This window comes from Mustelus asterias, unplaced genomic scaffold (assembly GCF_964213995.1).
Source record: "Mustelus asterias unplaced genomic scaffold, sMusAst1.hap1.1 HAP1_SCAFFOLD_285, whole genome shotgun sequence".
Classification (NCBI taxonomy): domain Eukaryota; kingdom Metazoa; phylum Chordata; class Chondrichthyes; order Carcharhiniformes; family Triakidae; genus Mustelus; species Mustelus asterias.
Genome location: NW_027590250.1, coordinates 195,411 through 210,762, shown reverse-complemented (window position 1 = coordinate 210,762; position 15,352 = coordinate 195,411). Strand labels below are relative to the sequence as shown.

At 46.1% G+C, this 15,352-nt stretch overlaps 1 protein-coding gene across 2 annotated transcripts; it reads right to left on the bottom strand.

The window, feature by feature from the left end:
* Positions 1–3,902: 3,902 nt before the first annotated feature.
* On the bottom strand, positions 3,903–15,000 carry LOC144486074 (uncharacterized). Of its 2 annotated transcripts, none has more exons than XM_078204182.1 (2): positions 14,936–15,000; positions 3,903–7,247 (listed from the first exon to the last, which is right to left on the bottom strand). In XM_078204182.1, the coding sequence occupies exon 2, from the start codon at positions 7,136–7,138 to the stop codon at positions 6,185–6,187; it is 954 nt and encodes a 317-aa protein (XP_078060308.1). In that variant the 5' UTR covers positions 7,139–7,247; positions 14,936–15,000; the 3' UTR covers positions 3,903–6,184. The 2 variants fall into 2 exon arrangements, with proteins under 2 accessions (XP_078060308.1, XP_078060309.1); XM_078204183.1 differs by lacking the exon at positions 14,936–15,000 and adding an exon at positions 11,923–11,989.
* Positions 15,001–15,352: the final 352 nt, after the last annotated feature.

Below are 15,352 nucleotides of genomic sequence, written 5' to 3'. Positions count from 1 at the left end.
CTGCTAAGGTGGGACTGGTAGCAGACCTGCAGATCTTTAGACAAATGGGGAAGGACATCCCATGAGACAGTGGGATCTGGAGAGCAGGGTTTAACATAAGAACTAGGAGCAGGAGTAGGCCATCTGGCCCCTCGAACATGCTCTGCTATTCAATAAGATCATGGCTGAGCTTTTCATGGACTCAACTCCACTTACTCGCCTGCCCACCATGAGCCTTGCTTGCTTTACTGTTCAAAAATTTATCTATCCTTGTCTTAAAAACATTCACTGAGGTAGTCTCAACTGCTTCACTGGGCAGGGAATTACGCAGATTCACAACCCTTCGTGTGAAGAAGTTCCTCCTCAACTCAATCCTAAATCTGCTCCCCCTTATTTTGAGGCTATGCCCCCCCTAGTTCTAGTTTCATCTGTCAGTGGAAACAACTTTGCTGCTTCTATGTTATCTATTCCCTTCATAATTTTATATGTTTCTATAAGATCTCCCCTCATTCTTCTGAATTCCAATGAGTATAGCCCCAGTCTACTCAGTCTCTCCTCATAAGCCAATCCTCTCAACTCTGGAATCAACCAAGTGAACCTCCTCTGTACCCCCTCCAGTGCCAGTATATCCTTTCTCAAGTAAGGAGACCAAAACTGTACACACTACTCCAGATGTGGCCTCACCAGCACCTTATACAGCTGCAACATAACCTCGCTGTTTTTAAACTCCATTCCTCTCACAATGAAGGACAAAATTCCATTTGCCGCCTTAATTACCTGCTGCATCTGCAAACCAACTTTTTGTGATTAATGCACAAGGACATCCAGGTCCCTCTGCACAGCAGCATGCTGCAATTCTTTACCATTTAAATAATAGTCCATTTTGCTGCTATTCCTACCAAAATGGATGACCTCACAATTACCAACATTGTACTCCATCTGCCAGACCCTTGCTCATTCACTTAGACTAGCTATATCCCTTTGCAGACTTTCAGTGTCCTTTGCACACTTTGCTCTGCCACCCATCTTAATGTCATCTGTGAATTTTGACACACTATACTTGGTCCCCAACTTCAAATCATCTATGTAAATTGGAAACAATTGCGGTCCCAACACTGATCCCTGAAGCACACCACTAGTCACTGATCACCAACCAGAATAACACCCATTTACCCCCACCCTTTGCTTTCTCTTAGTTAACCAATCCTCTATCCATGCTAATACATTACCTGTAACACTGTGCACCTTTATCTTATGTAGCAGTCTTTGGTGCTGCACCTTGTCAAATGCTTTCTGAAAATCCAGATACACCACATCCACAAGTTCCCCATTGTCCACTGTCCACGTAATGTTCTCAAAGAATTCCACCAAATTAGTCAAACACGACCTGCCCTTCATGAACCCATGCTGCATCTTATCGATGGTACAATTTATATCCAGATGTCTCACTATTTCTTCCTTGATGATAGATTCAAGCATTTTCCCTACTACAGAAGTTAAGTTAACTGGCCTATAGTTACCTGCCTTTTGTCTACCTGCTTTTTTAAACAGTAGCGTCACATTTGCTGTTTTCCAATCTGCGGGAACCACCCCAGAGTCCAGCAAATTTTGGTAAATTACCACTAGTGCATTTGCCATATCTTTAAGTCATTTATTTCCCTTTCTTTCCTTTTCATAGATCATAGAACCCTACAGTGCAGAAAGAGGCCATTCGGCCCATCGAGTCTGCACCGACCACAATCCCACCCAGGCCCTACCCCCATATCCCTACATATTTTACCCACTAATCCCTCTAACCTACTCATCTCAGGACACTAAGGGGCAATTTTAGCACAGCCAATCAACCTAACCCGCACATCTTTGGACTGTGGGAGGAAACCGGAGCACCCGGAGGAAACCCACGCAGACACGAGGAGAATGTGCAAACTCCACACAGACAGTGACCCGAGTGGGAATCGAACCCAGGTCCCTGGAGCTGTGAAGCCGCAGTGCTAACCACTGTGCTACCGTGCCGCCCTACCGTTTCCTTTTCTGCCACCAGAGCGCCTCATCTTTCCTTTTCTGCCACCAGAGCGCCTCATCGATAAGACACTGGGACTCAGAGGGTTGATGCAGTTTGGTGGACAAGTTGTCTCCATTCTGAACAATGGGGAACAAGCTCCTCCCACTCATTGACAACTTTGCCCCCTACAAAGATGGCAGCCATGCATAAGCCCTGTTGCACACTATCCCCGTTGCACATTGGCCCCAATAAAGATGGCCGCTAACCCGGACCGATCACTCGGAGCTGGAGACCCACTCAGTGCAGCTGGAAGACCCTGGAAGCTCTTTTTCGGGGATTACACAACATGTTTAGGAAACATCTCCGCCCGGTAGCTGGATCCATCGCTCCCTCACATCCACTATTTTCTGCTAGCGATTGTGGATCAAAATAACAATCACCTCTCCAACCGCCATTCACCACACTGCGCATGCTTCACTCCCAGCCCAGCCCCGCCCCTCATTCACTCCCATTGGTTGGAGGACCAGCCGCTCCCGCTCGGTCCTCCAGTCCCGCCCCTCTGCCTCTATTGGTCCAGAGCTGCCGTCAATCAGCCGGGCATTGTGACAGTTTAGATTGAGGGAGGGGCCACAGACTCAGGCTGACTTGAAGATTATTGGCAGCATTTTCTGTTTGGGAATTAGAGCTGGGGATGGATGGTCAGTTCCCCTCTGTCCGGGTCATTACAGTAAGAAGTCTAACAACACTAGGTTAAAGTCCAACAGGTTTATTTGGTAGCAAAAGCCACTAGCTTTCGGAACCGGCTGTTCCTTCATCAGGTGGGTTTCCCCAGGACACTCATTATCACTGCAACTTTATAGGAGAAAGTCCCCGCTTCAATCCCCACTGCAAACTTTGTGTTTAAAATTGTTACTGAGGAAGAATTAATAGAGAGTTTCATGTTGAACAGGGTGACAGTTACTGTTGCCTTATTCTTTAAAAACTCCTTTACCTTTAAACAGGTAACGGTAAGTGACAGAAAACTGATCCACAGTGACCCAAAAACTAGACCTGGGTTTGATTCCCGGCTTGGGTCATTGTGTGGAGTTTGCATGTTCTGCCCATGTTTAAATGGGTTTCCTCCGGGTGCTCCAGTTTCCTCCCACAGTCCAAAAGAGGTGCTGGTTAGGTTCATTAGGCATGCTAAATTGCCCCTCAGTGTCACAGGATGCATAGATTAGAGGGATTAGTGGGGTAGGTATGTGGGGTTATGCGGACAGAGCCTGGGTGGGATTGTTGTCGGTGTAGACTCGATGGGCCAAATGGCCTCCTTCTGCACTGCAGGGATTCTATGATTCCAGATACTGCAGAAACTGCACATACTTAGAGTGTGGGTGGAAATGGGAGCAATGGAGAAAACCCACGCAGAAATGGAGAAAACTTCAAAACAGAGTGAATCTCTTCCCAAACTCAAAGCAGGTGAATAGCCTCTCCCCAGTGTGAACTTACTGGTGCACAGTGAGTTGAGATGATCTCCTGAACCCAGTCTCACAGGAAAAGCAACTGAATGGTCTCATCAGTGTGAACATGTTGTCCAAAGCTTTTGCAACACTTCCCACAGGCTGGGCACTTTTAAGGTCTCTCCCCAGTGTGAAACGTGGGTGTTTGCAGGGTGGATCCTGTTAGGGTCCTGGACTAAAACCCCTAAATTACATTAGGAAGCCAGACCAGACCCCAACAACATTTCTATGTTGGCATAAATGTGAGGTTAGAATGTTTCATTCCAGGAGTAATTTCACTGACTTGGGGATCTTTTATAGTAAAACAAACTTTATTTAATATCACAGTTCAAAGATAACTCTAACAAATGAAGCAGTTATTAACAGTTGAACAACATTTAAAAATGAAACAACTTTAATTTCTAACCTTTCATTGTTTCAGTTCCTCTTAAGAGATGTAAATGACACTTTAAATACAGTTAGCAACCATATGTATACTTGCTAGGGTGGCATGTCAGCATTGCTCACAGTGCCAGGGAGCCAGGATCAATTGTGGCCTTGGATGAATATGTGGAGTTTGCACGTTCTCCGTGTCTGCGTGGGTTTTCTCCATTGCTCCCATTTCCACCCACACTCTAAGTATGTGCAGGTTTGGTAGATTGACCCAGTAAAGTTTTTCCTCAGTGTCACGGGGATGAGAAAGGTAAATATGTGGGGCTATGGGGATAGGGCTTGGGTGGAATTGTTGTCGGTGCAGGCTCGATGGTCTGAATGGCGTCCTTCTGCACTGTAGGGATTCTTCACTGAGTCTAGACAGTCTTGAAGCTTTTAGAGAGAAAACAAGCCTCAGATCAGTTTGTAGAAACCCTCCAACAGTTCCTTGCCAGAACTGCAAAAGCTTCTTTCTTGCTGCACAGACCCACACTATCCCATGACCCTGTAACAATACTAGTCAGAAATCCAAGGGGAGCTTCTTATATAAACAAAAGCTCATTAGCTCTATCAAAGAAACAAATTTCTAGCTAAAATGAGTTATTAACTTGCTTTCAGAACCCTTGAGCCTGTAGAATAAAGCTGAATTTTTAAACATTCTCTCTAAACATAAAAACAATGTATGTAATATATATGTATATAATAAGTATATATACATACATATCCATCGCAACATTCTCATCACACTTCCCATACTTGAAGCTTATAAATGGCGTCTCCCCGGTGTAAATTCGCTGTTGTGCAGAAAGCTGGGACGACAGTGAAGCCGTTCCCACACACACAGCAGATGAGTGCGTCAATCAGTTTCCAGCTCTGATGTGGAACTGAATATCTCCTCAGTCTCCACATTTCCCTGGTTTCTCACTGTGGTTGTGGATGGTGGTTTGCTTCCATGGACAAAATTCTCTGCTGTTCAGGTTATGATAAATTGTGCTGAGGTTTACAGCATGGAAACAGGCCCTTCGGCCCAACTTGTCCATGACACCCCTTTTTTTAACCCCCAAACTAGTCCCAATTGCCCACATCCCTCTATACTCATCTTACTCATGTAACTATCTAAACGTTTTTGAAATACAAAATTGTACCCGCCTCTACTACTACCTCTGGCAGCTTGTTCCAGACATTCACCGCCCTCTGTGAAAGAAATTGCCCCTCTGGACACTTTTGTCTCTCTCCCCTCTCCCCTTAAACCTATGTGCTCTAGTTTTAGACTCCCCTATCTTTGGGAAAATATATTGACTATCTAGCTGATCTATGCCCCTCATTATTTTATAGACCTCTATAAGGTCACCCCTCAGCCTCTACGCTCCAGAGAAAAAAGTCCCAGTCTATCCAGCCTCTCCTTATAACTCAAACCGTCAAATCCCGGTAACATCCTAATAAATTTTTTCTGCACTCTTTCTAGTTTAATAATATCCTTTCGATAATAGGGTGACCAGAATTGCACACAGTATTCCAAGTGTGGCCTTACCAATGTCTTGTACAACTTCAACAAAACATTCCAACTCCTGTATTCAATGTTCTGACCGATGAAACCAAGCATGCCGAATGCCTTCTTCACCACTCTGTCCACCTGTGACTCCACTTTCAAGGAGCTATGAACATGTATCCCGAGATCTCTTTGTTCTGTAACTCTCCCCAGTGGCCGACCATTAACTGAGTAAGTCCTGCCCTGGCTCAATCTACCAAAATGCATCACCTCGCATTTATCTAAATTAATCTCCATCTGCCACTCGTCAGCCCACTGGCCCAATTGATCAAGATCCCTTTGCAATCCTAGATAACCTTCTTCACTGTCCACTGTACCACCAATCTTGGTGTCATCTGCAAGCTTACTAAACATGCCGACTAAATTCTCATCCACAATATTAATATAAATGACAAATAACAGTGGGCCCAGCACTGATCCCTGAGGCACACCACTGGTCACAGGCCTCCAGTTTGAAAAACAACTCTCTACAACCACCCTCTGTCTTCTGTCATTAAGCCAATTTTGTATCCATTTGGCTACCTCACCCTGGATCCCATGAGATTTAATCTTATGCAACAACCTACCATGTGGTACCTTGAACTAATGTTTTGTGTGAGCTTCCTGAACCCAAATCCTCCCCTTCTAAGACCAACTATATTAACATCTGTAACAGAGCTGGAGTTATTTTTCAATTCCACCAACAGACCCAAATGAACATGGTTCAGTTTGAATATGATTAACAGCAAAATCCAATCACAATAGTTACTTGTGAGTTCGCTGGTGTCTCAGGAGATTGGATGAGGTAGTGAATCCCGTCCCACACTGGGAGCAAGTGAACTGCCTCTCCCCAGTGTGGATTCGCTGGTGTGTCCGCAGATGGGATGACTGACTGAATCTCTTCCCACATTGAGAACAAGTGAAAGGCCTCTCCCCAGTGTGAATTCGCTGATGTGCCAATAGATTGAATGACTGACTGAATCCCTTTCCACACACAGAGCAGGTGAATGGCTTCTCCCCAGTGTGAACTTGCTGGTGTATCAGCAGCTTGGCTGAACGAGTGAATCCCTTCCCACATTGGGAGCAGATAAAAGGCCTATCCCCAGTGTGAACTCGTTGGTGTATCAGCAGGTCAGATGACTGAGTGAATCCCCTCCCACATACAGAACAAGTGAACGGCCTCTCCCCAGTGTGAACTCGCTGGTGTATTAGCAGGTGAGATTGGTTAGCGAATTCCTTCCCACACTGGGAGCAGGTGAACGGCTTTTCCCCAGTGTGAATTTGCTGGTGTCTCAACAAATTGGCTGAATGAGCGAATCCCTTCCCACACTGAGAACAAGTGAATGGCTTCTCCCCAGTGTGAACTCGCTGGTGTATCCGCAGGTTGTACGAGTGAGAAAATTGCTTCCCACACTGGGAGCAGGTGAACGGTTTCTCCCCAGTGTGAACTCGCTGGTGTATTGCTAGGTTGGATGGCCAATTGAATCCCTTCCCGCACAGGGAGCAAGTGAATGGTCTCTTCCCAGCATGACTGCATCGATGGGTTTCCAGCAGGGATGGGCAATTGAATCCCTTCCCACAATCCTCACACTTCCATGCCATCTCCCTGTTGTGACGACAATTATGTTCCGAAAGACTTGATGATTGGTTAAAGTCTTGTCCACACATAGAACACGTGTACAGTTTCTCTCCACTGTGAACGGTGCTTTTTTCTTCCATGTTCAAAATACAACGATATTCAGGTTATAATAAATTGACCAACTCCATCAAGTTCTGATATCATGTTTGGTTTCAGTTTCCAAACTACAAATCCTCCTCTTCTGAAACCCTGTGAAATTGATTTAAAACAGAAAAAAGGGAGTGAGAGAGAACCCACAAAAACACAAAAGCAGGTTGTGAAATTGAGCTGAATGAATCTGGGAATTTGCGGGGTCGACACTAGGAAAATTGCTGGTTTTTCATCAAAACCCAACTGGTTCACCAATATCCTTCAGGGAAGGAAACCTGACACCCAGTCTGGATCAACACAAGACTGTGGACACTCTTGGAGGAGACAGAGAAAAATAGGAGAGATCGGGGGTGAAGGAGAGGGATTTTATACATCTATAACTCAACAGATCTTTGACAGAATCTCCCAAGACCTCAACCTCCACTACCAAAGACCAGGGTAGCAGGTAAAAGTACACCCCATCAACTCCAAGTTCCCCTCCAACTCACACATCATCCTGACTTATCTGACATCCTGTACTCAAAGAACAGAAACTTTTTTTATAAATACTGGGAAGACTGAAACCATTGTCTTCAGTCCGAACTACAAACTCCATTCCCTCGCCAACAACTTCCTGGCAACTATCTGAGGCTGAACCAGGCTGTTCGCAACTGTGGTGAAATATTTCACCCCAATTTGAGCTTCCAACCACATATCCACATCATGATTAAGACCGCCTATTTCCAAGGAGACACAGGTTCAAGGCGAGAGGGAGAAAGTTTCAGGGAGAGAGTGGTGGGTGGCTGGAATGCGCTACCAGAGGAGGTGGTGGAAATAGGCACATTAGCAACATTTAGGAGGCATCTGGATGGGTGCATGCATCGGGAGGGAATAGAGGGATAAGTACTGAGTAAGGGCAAAAGATGTTTTCTTAAATTAAGGCATCATAGAACCATAGAAAATTACAGCTCAGAAACTGGCCCTTGGCCCTTCTTGTCTGTGCCGAACCATTTTATGCCTAGTCCCACTGACCTGCACTTGGACCATATCCCTCCACACCCCTCTCATCCATGAACCCGTCCAACTTTTTCTTAAATGGTAAAAGTGACCCCGCATTTACCACTTTATCTGGCAGCTCATTCCACACTCCCACCACTCTCTGCGTGAAGAAGCCCCCCCTAATATTCCCTTTAAACTTTTCTCCTTTCACCCTTAACCCATGCCCTCTGGTTTTTTTCTCCCCTAGCCTCAGCGGAAAAAGCCTGCTTGCATTCACTCTATCTATACCCATCAAAATCTTTTACACCACTATCAAATCTCCCCTCAATCTTCTACGCTCCAGGGAATAAAGTCCCAACCTATTCAATCTCTCTCTGTAACTCAGCTTCTCAAGTCCCAGCAACATCCTTGTGAACCTTCTCTGCACTCTTTCAATCTTATTTACATCCTTCCTGTAACTAGGTGACCAAAACTGTACACAATACTCCAAATTCGGCCTCACCAATGCCTTATAGAACCATAGAAAATTACAGCTTAGAAACAGGCCTTTTGGCCCTTCTTGTCTGTGCCGAACCATTTTATGCCTAGTCCCACTGACCTGCACTTGGACCATATCCCTCCACACCCCTCTCATCCATGAACCCGTCCAACTTTTTCTTAAATGGTAAAAGTGACCCCGCATTTACCACTTTATCTCGCAGCTCATTCCACACTCCCACCACTCTCTGCGTGAAGAAGCCCCCCCTAATATTCCCTTTAAACTTTTCTCCTTTCACCCTTAACCCATGCCCTCTGGTTTTTTTCTCCCCTAGCCTCAGCGGAAAAAGCCTGCTTGCATTCACTCTATCTATACCCATCAAAATCTTATACACCTCTATCAAATCTCCCCTCAATCTTCTACACTCCAGGGAATAAAGTCCCAACCTATTCAATCTCTCTCTGTAACTCAGCTTCTCAAGTCCCGGCAACATCCTTGTGAACCTTCTCTGCACTCTTTCAATCTTATTTACATCCTTCCTGTAACTAGGTGACCAGAACTGTACACAATACTCCAAATTCGGCCTCACCAATGCCTTATATAACCTTACCATAACACTCCAACTTTTATACTCGATACTCCGATTTATAAAGGCCAATGTACCAAAGGCACTCTTTACGACCCTATCCACCTGTGACGTCACTTTTAGGGAATTCTGTACCTGTATTCCCAGATCCCTCTGTTCAACTGCACTCTTCAGAGTCCTACCATTTACCCTGTATGTTCTACTTTGATTTGTCCTTCCAAAGTGCAATATCTCACACTTGTCTGCGTTAAATTCCATTTGCCATTTTTCAGCCCATTTTTCTAGTTGGTCCAAATACCTCTGCAAGCTTTGAAAACCTTCCTCACTGTCCACTACACCTCAATCTTTGTATCATCAGCAAACTTGCTGATCCAATTGACCACATTATCATCCAGATCATTGATATAGATGACAAACAACAATGAACCCAACACCGATCCCTGCGGCACACCACTAGTCACAGGCCTCCACTCAGAGAAGCAATCCTCCACAAGCACTCTCTGGATTCTTCCATTGAGCCAGTGTCTTATCCAATTTACTACCTCCCCATGTATACCTAGCGACTGAACCTTCCTAACTAACCTTCCATGAGGGACCTTGTCAAAGGCCTTGCTGAAATCCAGGTAGACAACATCCACCGCCTTCCCTTCATCCACTTTCCTGGTAACCTCTTCGAAAAACTCTAATAGATTGGTCAAACATGACCTACCACGCACAAAGCCATGTTGACTCTCCCTAATAAGTCCCTGTCTATCCAAATATTTGTAGATCCTATCCCGTATCACACCTTCCAATAACTTGCCCACCACCGACGTCAAACTTACTGGCCGATAGTTTCCCGGATTTCTTTTGGAACCTTTTTTAAACAACGGAACAACATGAGCCACCCTCCAATCATCCGGCACCTCCCCCGTGAATACTGACATTTTAAATATGTCTGCCAGGACCCCTGCAAGTTCAACACTAGCTTCCCTCAAGGTCCGTGGGAATACCCTGTCCGGTCCTGGGGATTTATCCACTCTGATTTGCCTCAAGACAGCGAGCACCTCCTCCCTTTTAATCTGTAACGGTTCCATGGCCTCCCTACCAGTTTGCCCTATTTCCGTAGACTCCATGCCCGTTTCCTCAGTAAATACGGATGCAAAAAAACCATTTAGTATCTCCCCCATCTCTTTTGGTTCCATACACAGTGTACCACTCTGGTCTTCAAGAGGACCAATTTTATCCCTCACTATCCTTTTGCTCCTAACATACCTATAGAAGCTCTTTGGATTTTCCTTCACTCTGTCTGCCAAAGCAACCTCATGTCTTCTTTTAGCCCTCCTGATTTCCCTCTTAAGTAGCTTCTTGCACTTTTTATACTCCTCGAGCATCTGATCTGTTCCTTGCTGCCTGTACATTTCATACAACTCTCTCTTCCTCTTAATCAGTGTTACAATCTCCCTCGAGAACCAAGGTTCCTTATTCCTATTTACTTTGCCTTTAATCCTGACAGGAACATACAAACTCTGCACTCTCAAAATTTCTCCTTTGAAGGCCTCCCACTTTCCAATTACATCCTTACCAGAGAACAGCCTGTGCCAATCCACACTTCCCAGATCCCTTCTCATTTCATCAAATTTGGCCTTTTTCCAGTTCAGAACTTCAACTCGAGGACCAGATCTATCCTTATCCACGATCAGGTTGAAACTAATGGCATTATGATCACTGGATCCAAAGTATTCCCTCACACTCACATCCATCACCTGCCCTAACTCATTTCCCAATAGGAGATCCAATATCGCATCCTCTCTAGTTGGCACCTCTATATACGGATGTAGAAAATTCTCCTGAACACATTTTACAAACTCTACCCCGTCTAAACCTTTAACAGTATGCGAGTCCCAATCTATATGTGGAAAATTAAAATCCCCTACTATCACAACTTTGTGTTTCTTGCAGTTGTCAGCTATCTCTCCGCTGATTTGCTCCTCCAATTCTCGCTGACTATTGGGTGGTCTATAATACAAGCCCATTAATGTGGTCATACCTTTCCTGTTTCTCAGCTCCACCCATAGGGCCTTTGTAGACAAGCTCCCTAATCTATCCTGCCTGAGTACCGCTGTAACATTTTCCCTGACCAACAATGCCACCCCCCCACCTTTTATCCCTCTGCCTCTATCCCGCCTGAAACATTGGAACCCTGGAACATTGAGCTGCCAGTCCTGCCCCTCCTGTAGCCAAGTTTCACTGATGGCTATAATGTCATATTTCCACGTGTCTATCCACGCCTTCAGCTCATCTGCCTTCCCCACAATACTCCTGGCATTGAAATAGACACACCTCAAAAAATTATTTCCACCACACTCTACCCTTCCATTTGTGATTTTGCTTGAACTAACCTGTCTTTTTACCCCTGCTCCACTATCTGCTCTGGCACTCTGGTTCCCACCCCCTGCAAATCTAGTTTAAACACTCCCCAATAACACTAGCAAATCTCCCTGCAAGTATATTGGTCCCCTTGTAGTTTAGGTGTAACCCGTCTCTCTTGTACAGGTCCCACCTGCCCCAAAAGAGGTCCCAATGATCCAAGAATTGGAAACCCTGCCCCCTGCACCAGTTCCTCAGCCACGTGTTTATCCGCCCAAGCATCCTACTCCTGCCCTCACTGGCATGTGGCTCAGGTAGCAATCCTGAGATTACTACCCTCGGGGTCCTGCTTTTTAACTTCCTTCCAAGCTCTTTGTACTCACTCTTTAGGACCTCCTCACTCTTCCTTCCCACGTCATTAGTACCGACGTGTACCACGACATCTGGCTGATCACCTTCCCACTTTAGAATGCTGTGCACGCGATCAGAGACATCGCTGACCTTGGCACCTGGGAGGCAACAAACCATGCGGGAGTCTCTGTCCCGACCACAGAACCTCCGGTCTGTACCTCTGACCATTGAGTCCCCTATCACTACTGCTCTCCTCTTCTTCATCCCACCCTTTTGCGCTGTAGAACCAGACGCAGTATCAGAGTTCCGGCTGTCGCAGCTTGTCCCAGGTAAAGCATCTCCCACAACAGTATCCAATTCAGTATACCTGTTGTGGAGGGATATGGCCACAGGGGAACCCTGCTCTGCCTGTCCTTTCACACTGCCATTTCCTCTCCTTACAGTAACCCAATTACCTGTGCTCTGCTGCTTAGGTGTAACTATCTCCCTAAAGCTACTGTCTATAAACTTCTCATTCTCCCGAATTAGATGGAGGTCATCAAGCTCCTTCTCCAGTTCCCTAACACGCTTTGCTAGCAGCTGCAGCTGAATGCATCTTTTGCAGGTGCTGTCGTCAGGGATACCGGAGGTCTCCCTGATCTCCCACATCCTGCAAGAGGGGCATTCCAACATCCTGCCTGGCATTTTTTTTTAGTCTGGGGAAAAACAAGAATAAACTTTCTGGGAAAGAAAAAACTTACTCTCGCCTCTGCCTGTTCTCGCCGAAGCCTGTTTTGAGCCAAAGCCCTTCAGCTCTCACTCTGCCCCCTGCTCACTCCACTGCCCGCTCAAAGGTGCGGCCTACTTTTAAACCCTCCAAAACCTTCCCAGGCTGCTGCTATATAACCTTACCATAACACTCCAACTTTTATACTCGATACTCCGATTTATAAAGGCACTCTTTACGACCCTATCCACCTGTGACGTCACTTTTAGGGAATTCTGTACCTGTATTCCCAGATCCCTCTGTTCAACTGCACTCTTCAGAGTCCTACCATTTACCCTGTATGTTCTACTTTGATTTGTCCTTCCAAAGTGCAATATCTCACACTTGTCTGCGTTAAATTCCATTTGCCATTTTTCAGCCCATTTTCCTAGTCTGGTCATGGTCAGCACAGGCTTGGAGGGCCAAAGGGCCTGTTCCTGTCTGTACTTTTGTCTGTTCTTGCACCTCAGTGACATCACCTGACTCCACCCCCCCCCCACCCAATCTCAGCTGATTTTTTTAAAAATTAAGGCATCATGGTCAGCACAGGATGAAAGTGAGGAGTGTGGGATAGAGGGAAAGTTGGCCGATTGGATAGGTAACTGGCTGTTTGATCGGAGACAGAGGGTGGTAGTGGATGGAAAATTTTTGGACTGGAGGCAGGTTGCTAGTGGAGTGCCACAGGGATCAGTGCTTGGTCCTTTGCTCTTTGTGATTTTTATTAATGACTTAGAGGAGGGGGCTGAAGGGTGGATCAGTAGATTTGCTGATGACACCAAGATTGGTGGAGTAGTGGATGAGGTGGAGGGCTGTTGTAGGCTGCAAAGAGATATTGATAGGATGCAAAGCTGGGCTGAAAAATGGGAAATGGAGTTTAACCCTGATAAATGTGAGGTGATTCATTTTGGTAGGACTAATTTAAATGTGGATTACAGGGTCAAAGGTAGGGTTCTGAAGACTGTGGATGAACAGAGAGATCTTGGGGTCCAGATCCACAGATCTCTGAAGGTTGCCACTCAAGTGGATAGAGCTGTGAAGAAGGCCTATAGTGTGTTAGCTTTTATTAACAGGGGGTTGGCGTTTAAGAGCAGTGGGGTTATGCAGCAACTGTACAGGACCTTAGTGAGACCACATTTGGAATATTGTGTGCAGTTCTGGTCACCTCACTATAAGAAGGATGTGGAAGCGCTGGAAAGAGTGCAGAGGAGATTTACCAGGATGCTGCCTGTTTGGAGGGTAGGTCTTATGAGGAAAGGTTGAGGGAGCTAGGGCTGTTCTCTCTGGAGCGGAGGAGGCTGAGGGGAGACTTAATAGAGGTTTATAAAATGATGAAGGGGATAGATAGTGAACGTTCAAAGACTATTTCCTCGGGTGAATGGAGCTATTACAAGGGGGCATAACTATAGGGTTCGTGGTGGGAGATATAGGAAGGATATCAGAGGTAGGTTCTTTACACAGAGAGTGGTTGGGGTGTGGAATGGACTGCCTGCAGTGATAGTGGAGTCAGACACTTTAGGAACATTTAAGCGGTTATTGGATAGGCACATGGAGCACACCAGGATGATAGGGAGCGGGATAGCTTGATCTTGGTTTCAGATAAAGCTCGGCACAACATCGTGGGCCGATGGGCCTGTTCTGTGCTGTACTGTTCTGTGTTCCAAGTCTGAGGTCACGTACCAACCGACTCGAAAACAGCTTCTTCTCTGCTGCTGTCAGTCTTTTGAATGGACTTACCTTGCATTAAGTTGATCTTTCTCTACACTCTCGCTGTGACTCTAACACTACATTCTGCACTCTCTCATTTCCTTCTCTATGAACGGTATGTTTTGTCTGTGTAGTGCGCAAGAAACAATACTTTTCACTGTATGTTAATACATGTGACAATAAATCAAATCAAACCCTCACCCATTCCATTGTGACGTCTGGAATCTCTTAACTCTCCCTCATTGCGCATGCGCCCGGCCGCACACTGTCCCCAGTAAATACAGTAATAAGTCTCACAACATCAGGTTAAAGTCCTGGTGTTCTGAGCCAAATATTTTGCTACCAAATAACCCTGTTGGACTTTAACCTGCTGTTGTGAGACTTCTTACTGTGTTTATCTCCAGTCCAACGCCGGCATCTCCACATCAGTAAATATGGCGGCTGTTTACACGGGCCTGTCCCGGGGAAAAGCCTGAGCAGCTTCCGCCGCTACAAACGCCGCATCGGAGCTTCGGCCCGCACGGGATGTTTGTGAGGCCTCTAAACCTACCCGCCGGCTCCATCCCTCCCTCACGACCCTTCCCACGGTATCTCACCGGCTGAGAATTTCCACAACCGCCTCGATCGTGAGTTCTCATCGGCACTGCGCATGTTCTCAGTCACAACAGGAGTGTTCGCGCCTAGACCCGCCCCTCGTTCACTCCGATTGGCTGGAGGACCAGCCTCTCCTGCTCGGTCCTCCAGCCCCGCCCACTCTTTCTATTGGTCCAGAGCCGCCGTCAATCACTCCCCGGGTGAGCTGGAGCATGCGCACTGCCGATGCTAGGCTCAGGCTGCAAAGCCGCAGGAGCAAAGCCTCAGATTGAAATCAATGGGTTGTAAAACAGGAAGTCAGGGTTCCAGTCAACAACAACTTCTATTTATTTAAAATCCTTAACATCAGAAATCATCCCAGTGCACTTCACAGGAACATCCAGATACATCAGGATATATTAGCACAGATGACCAAAAGA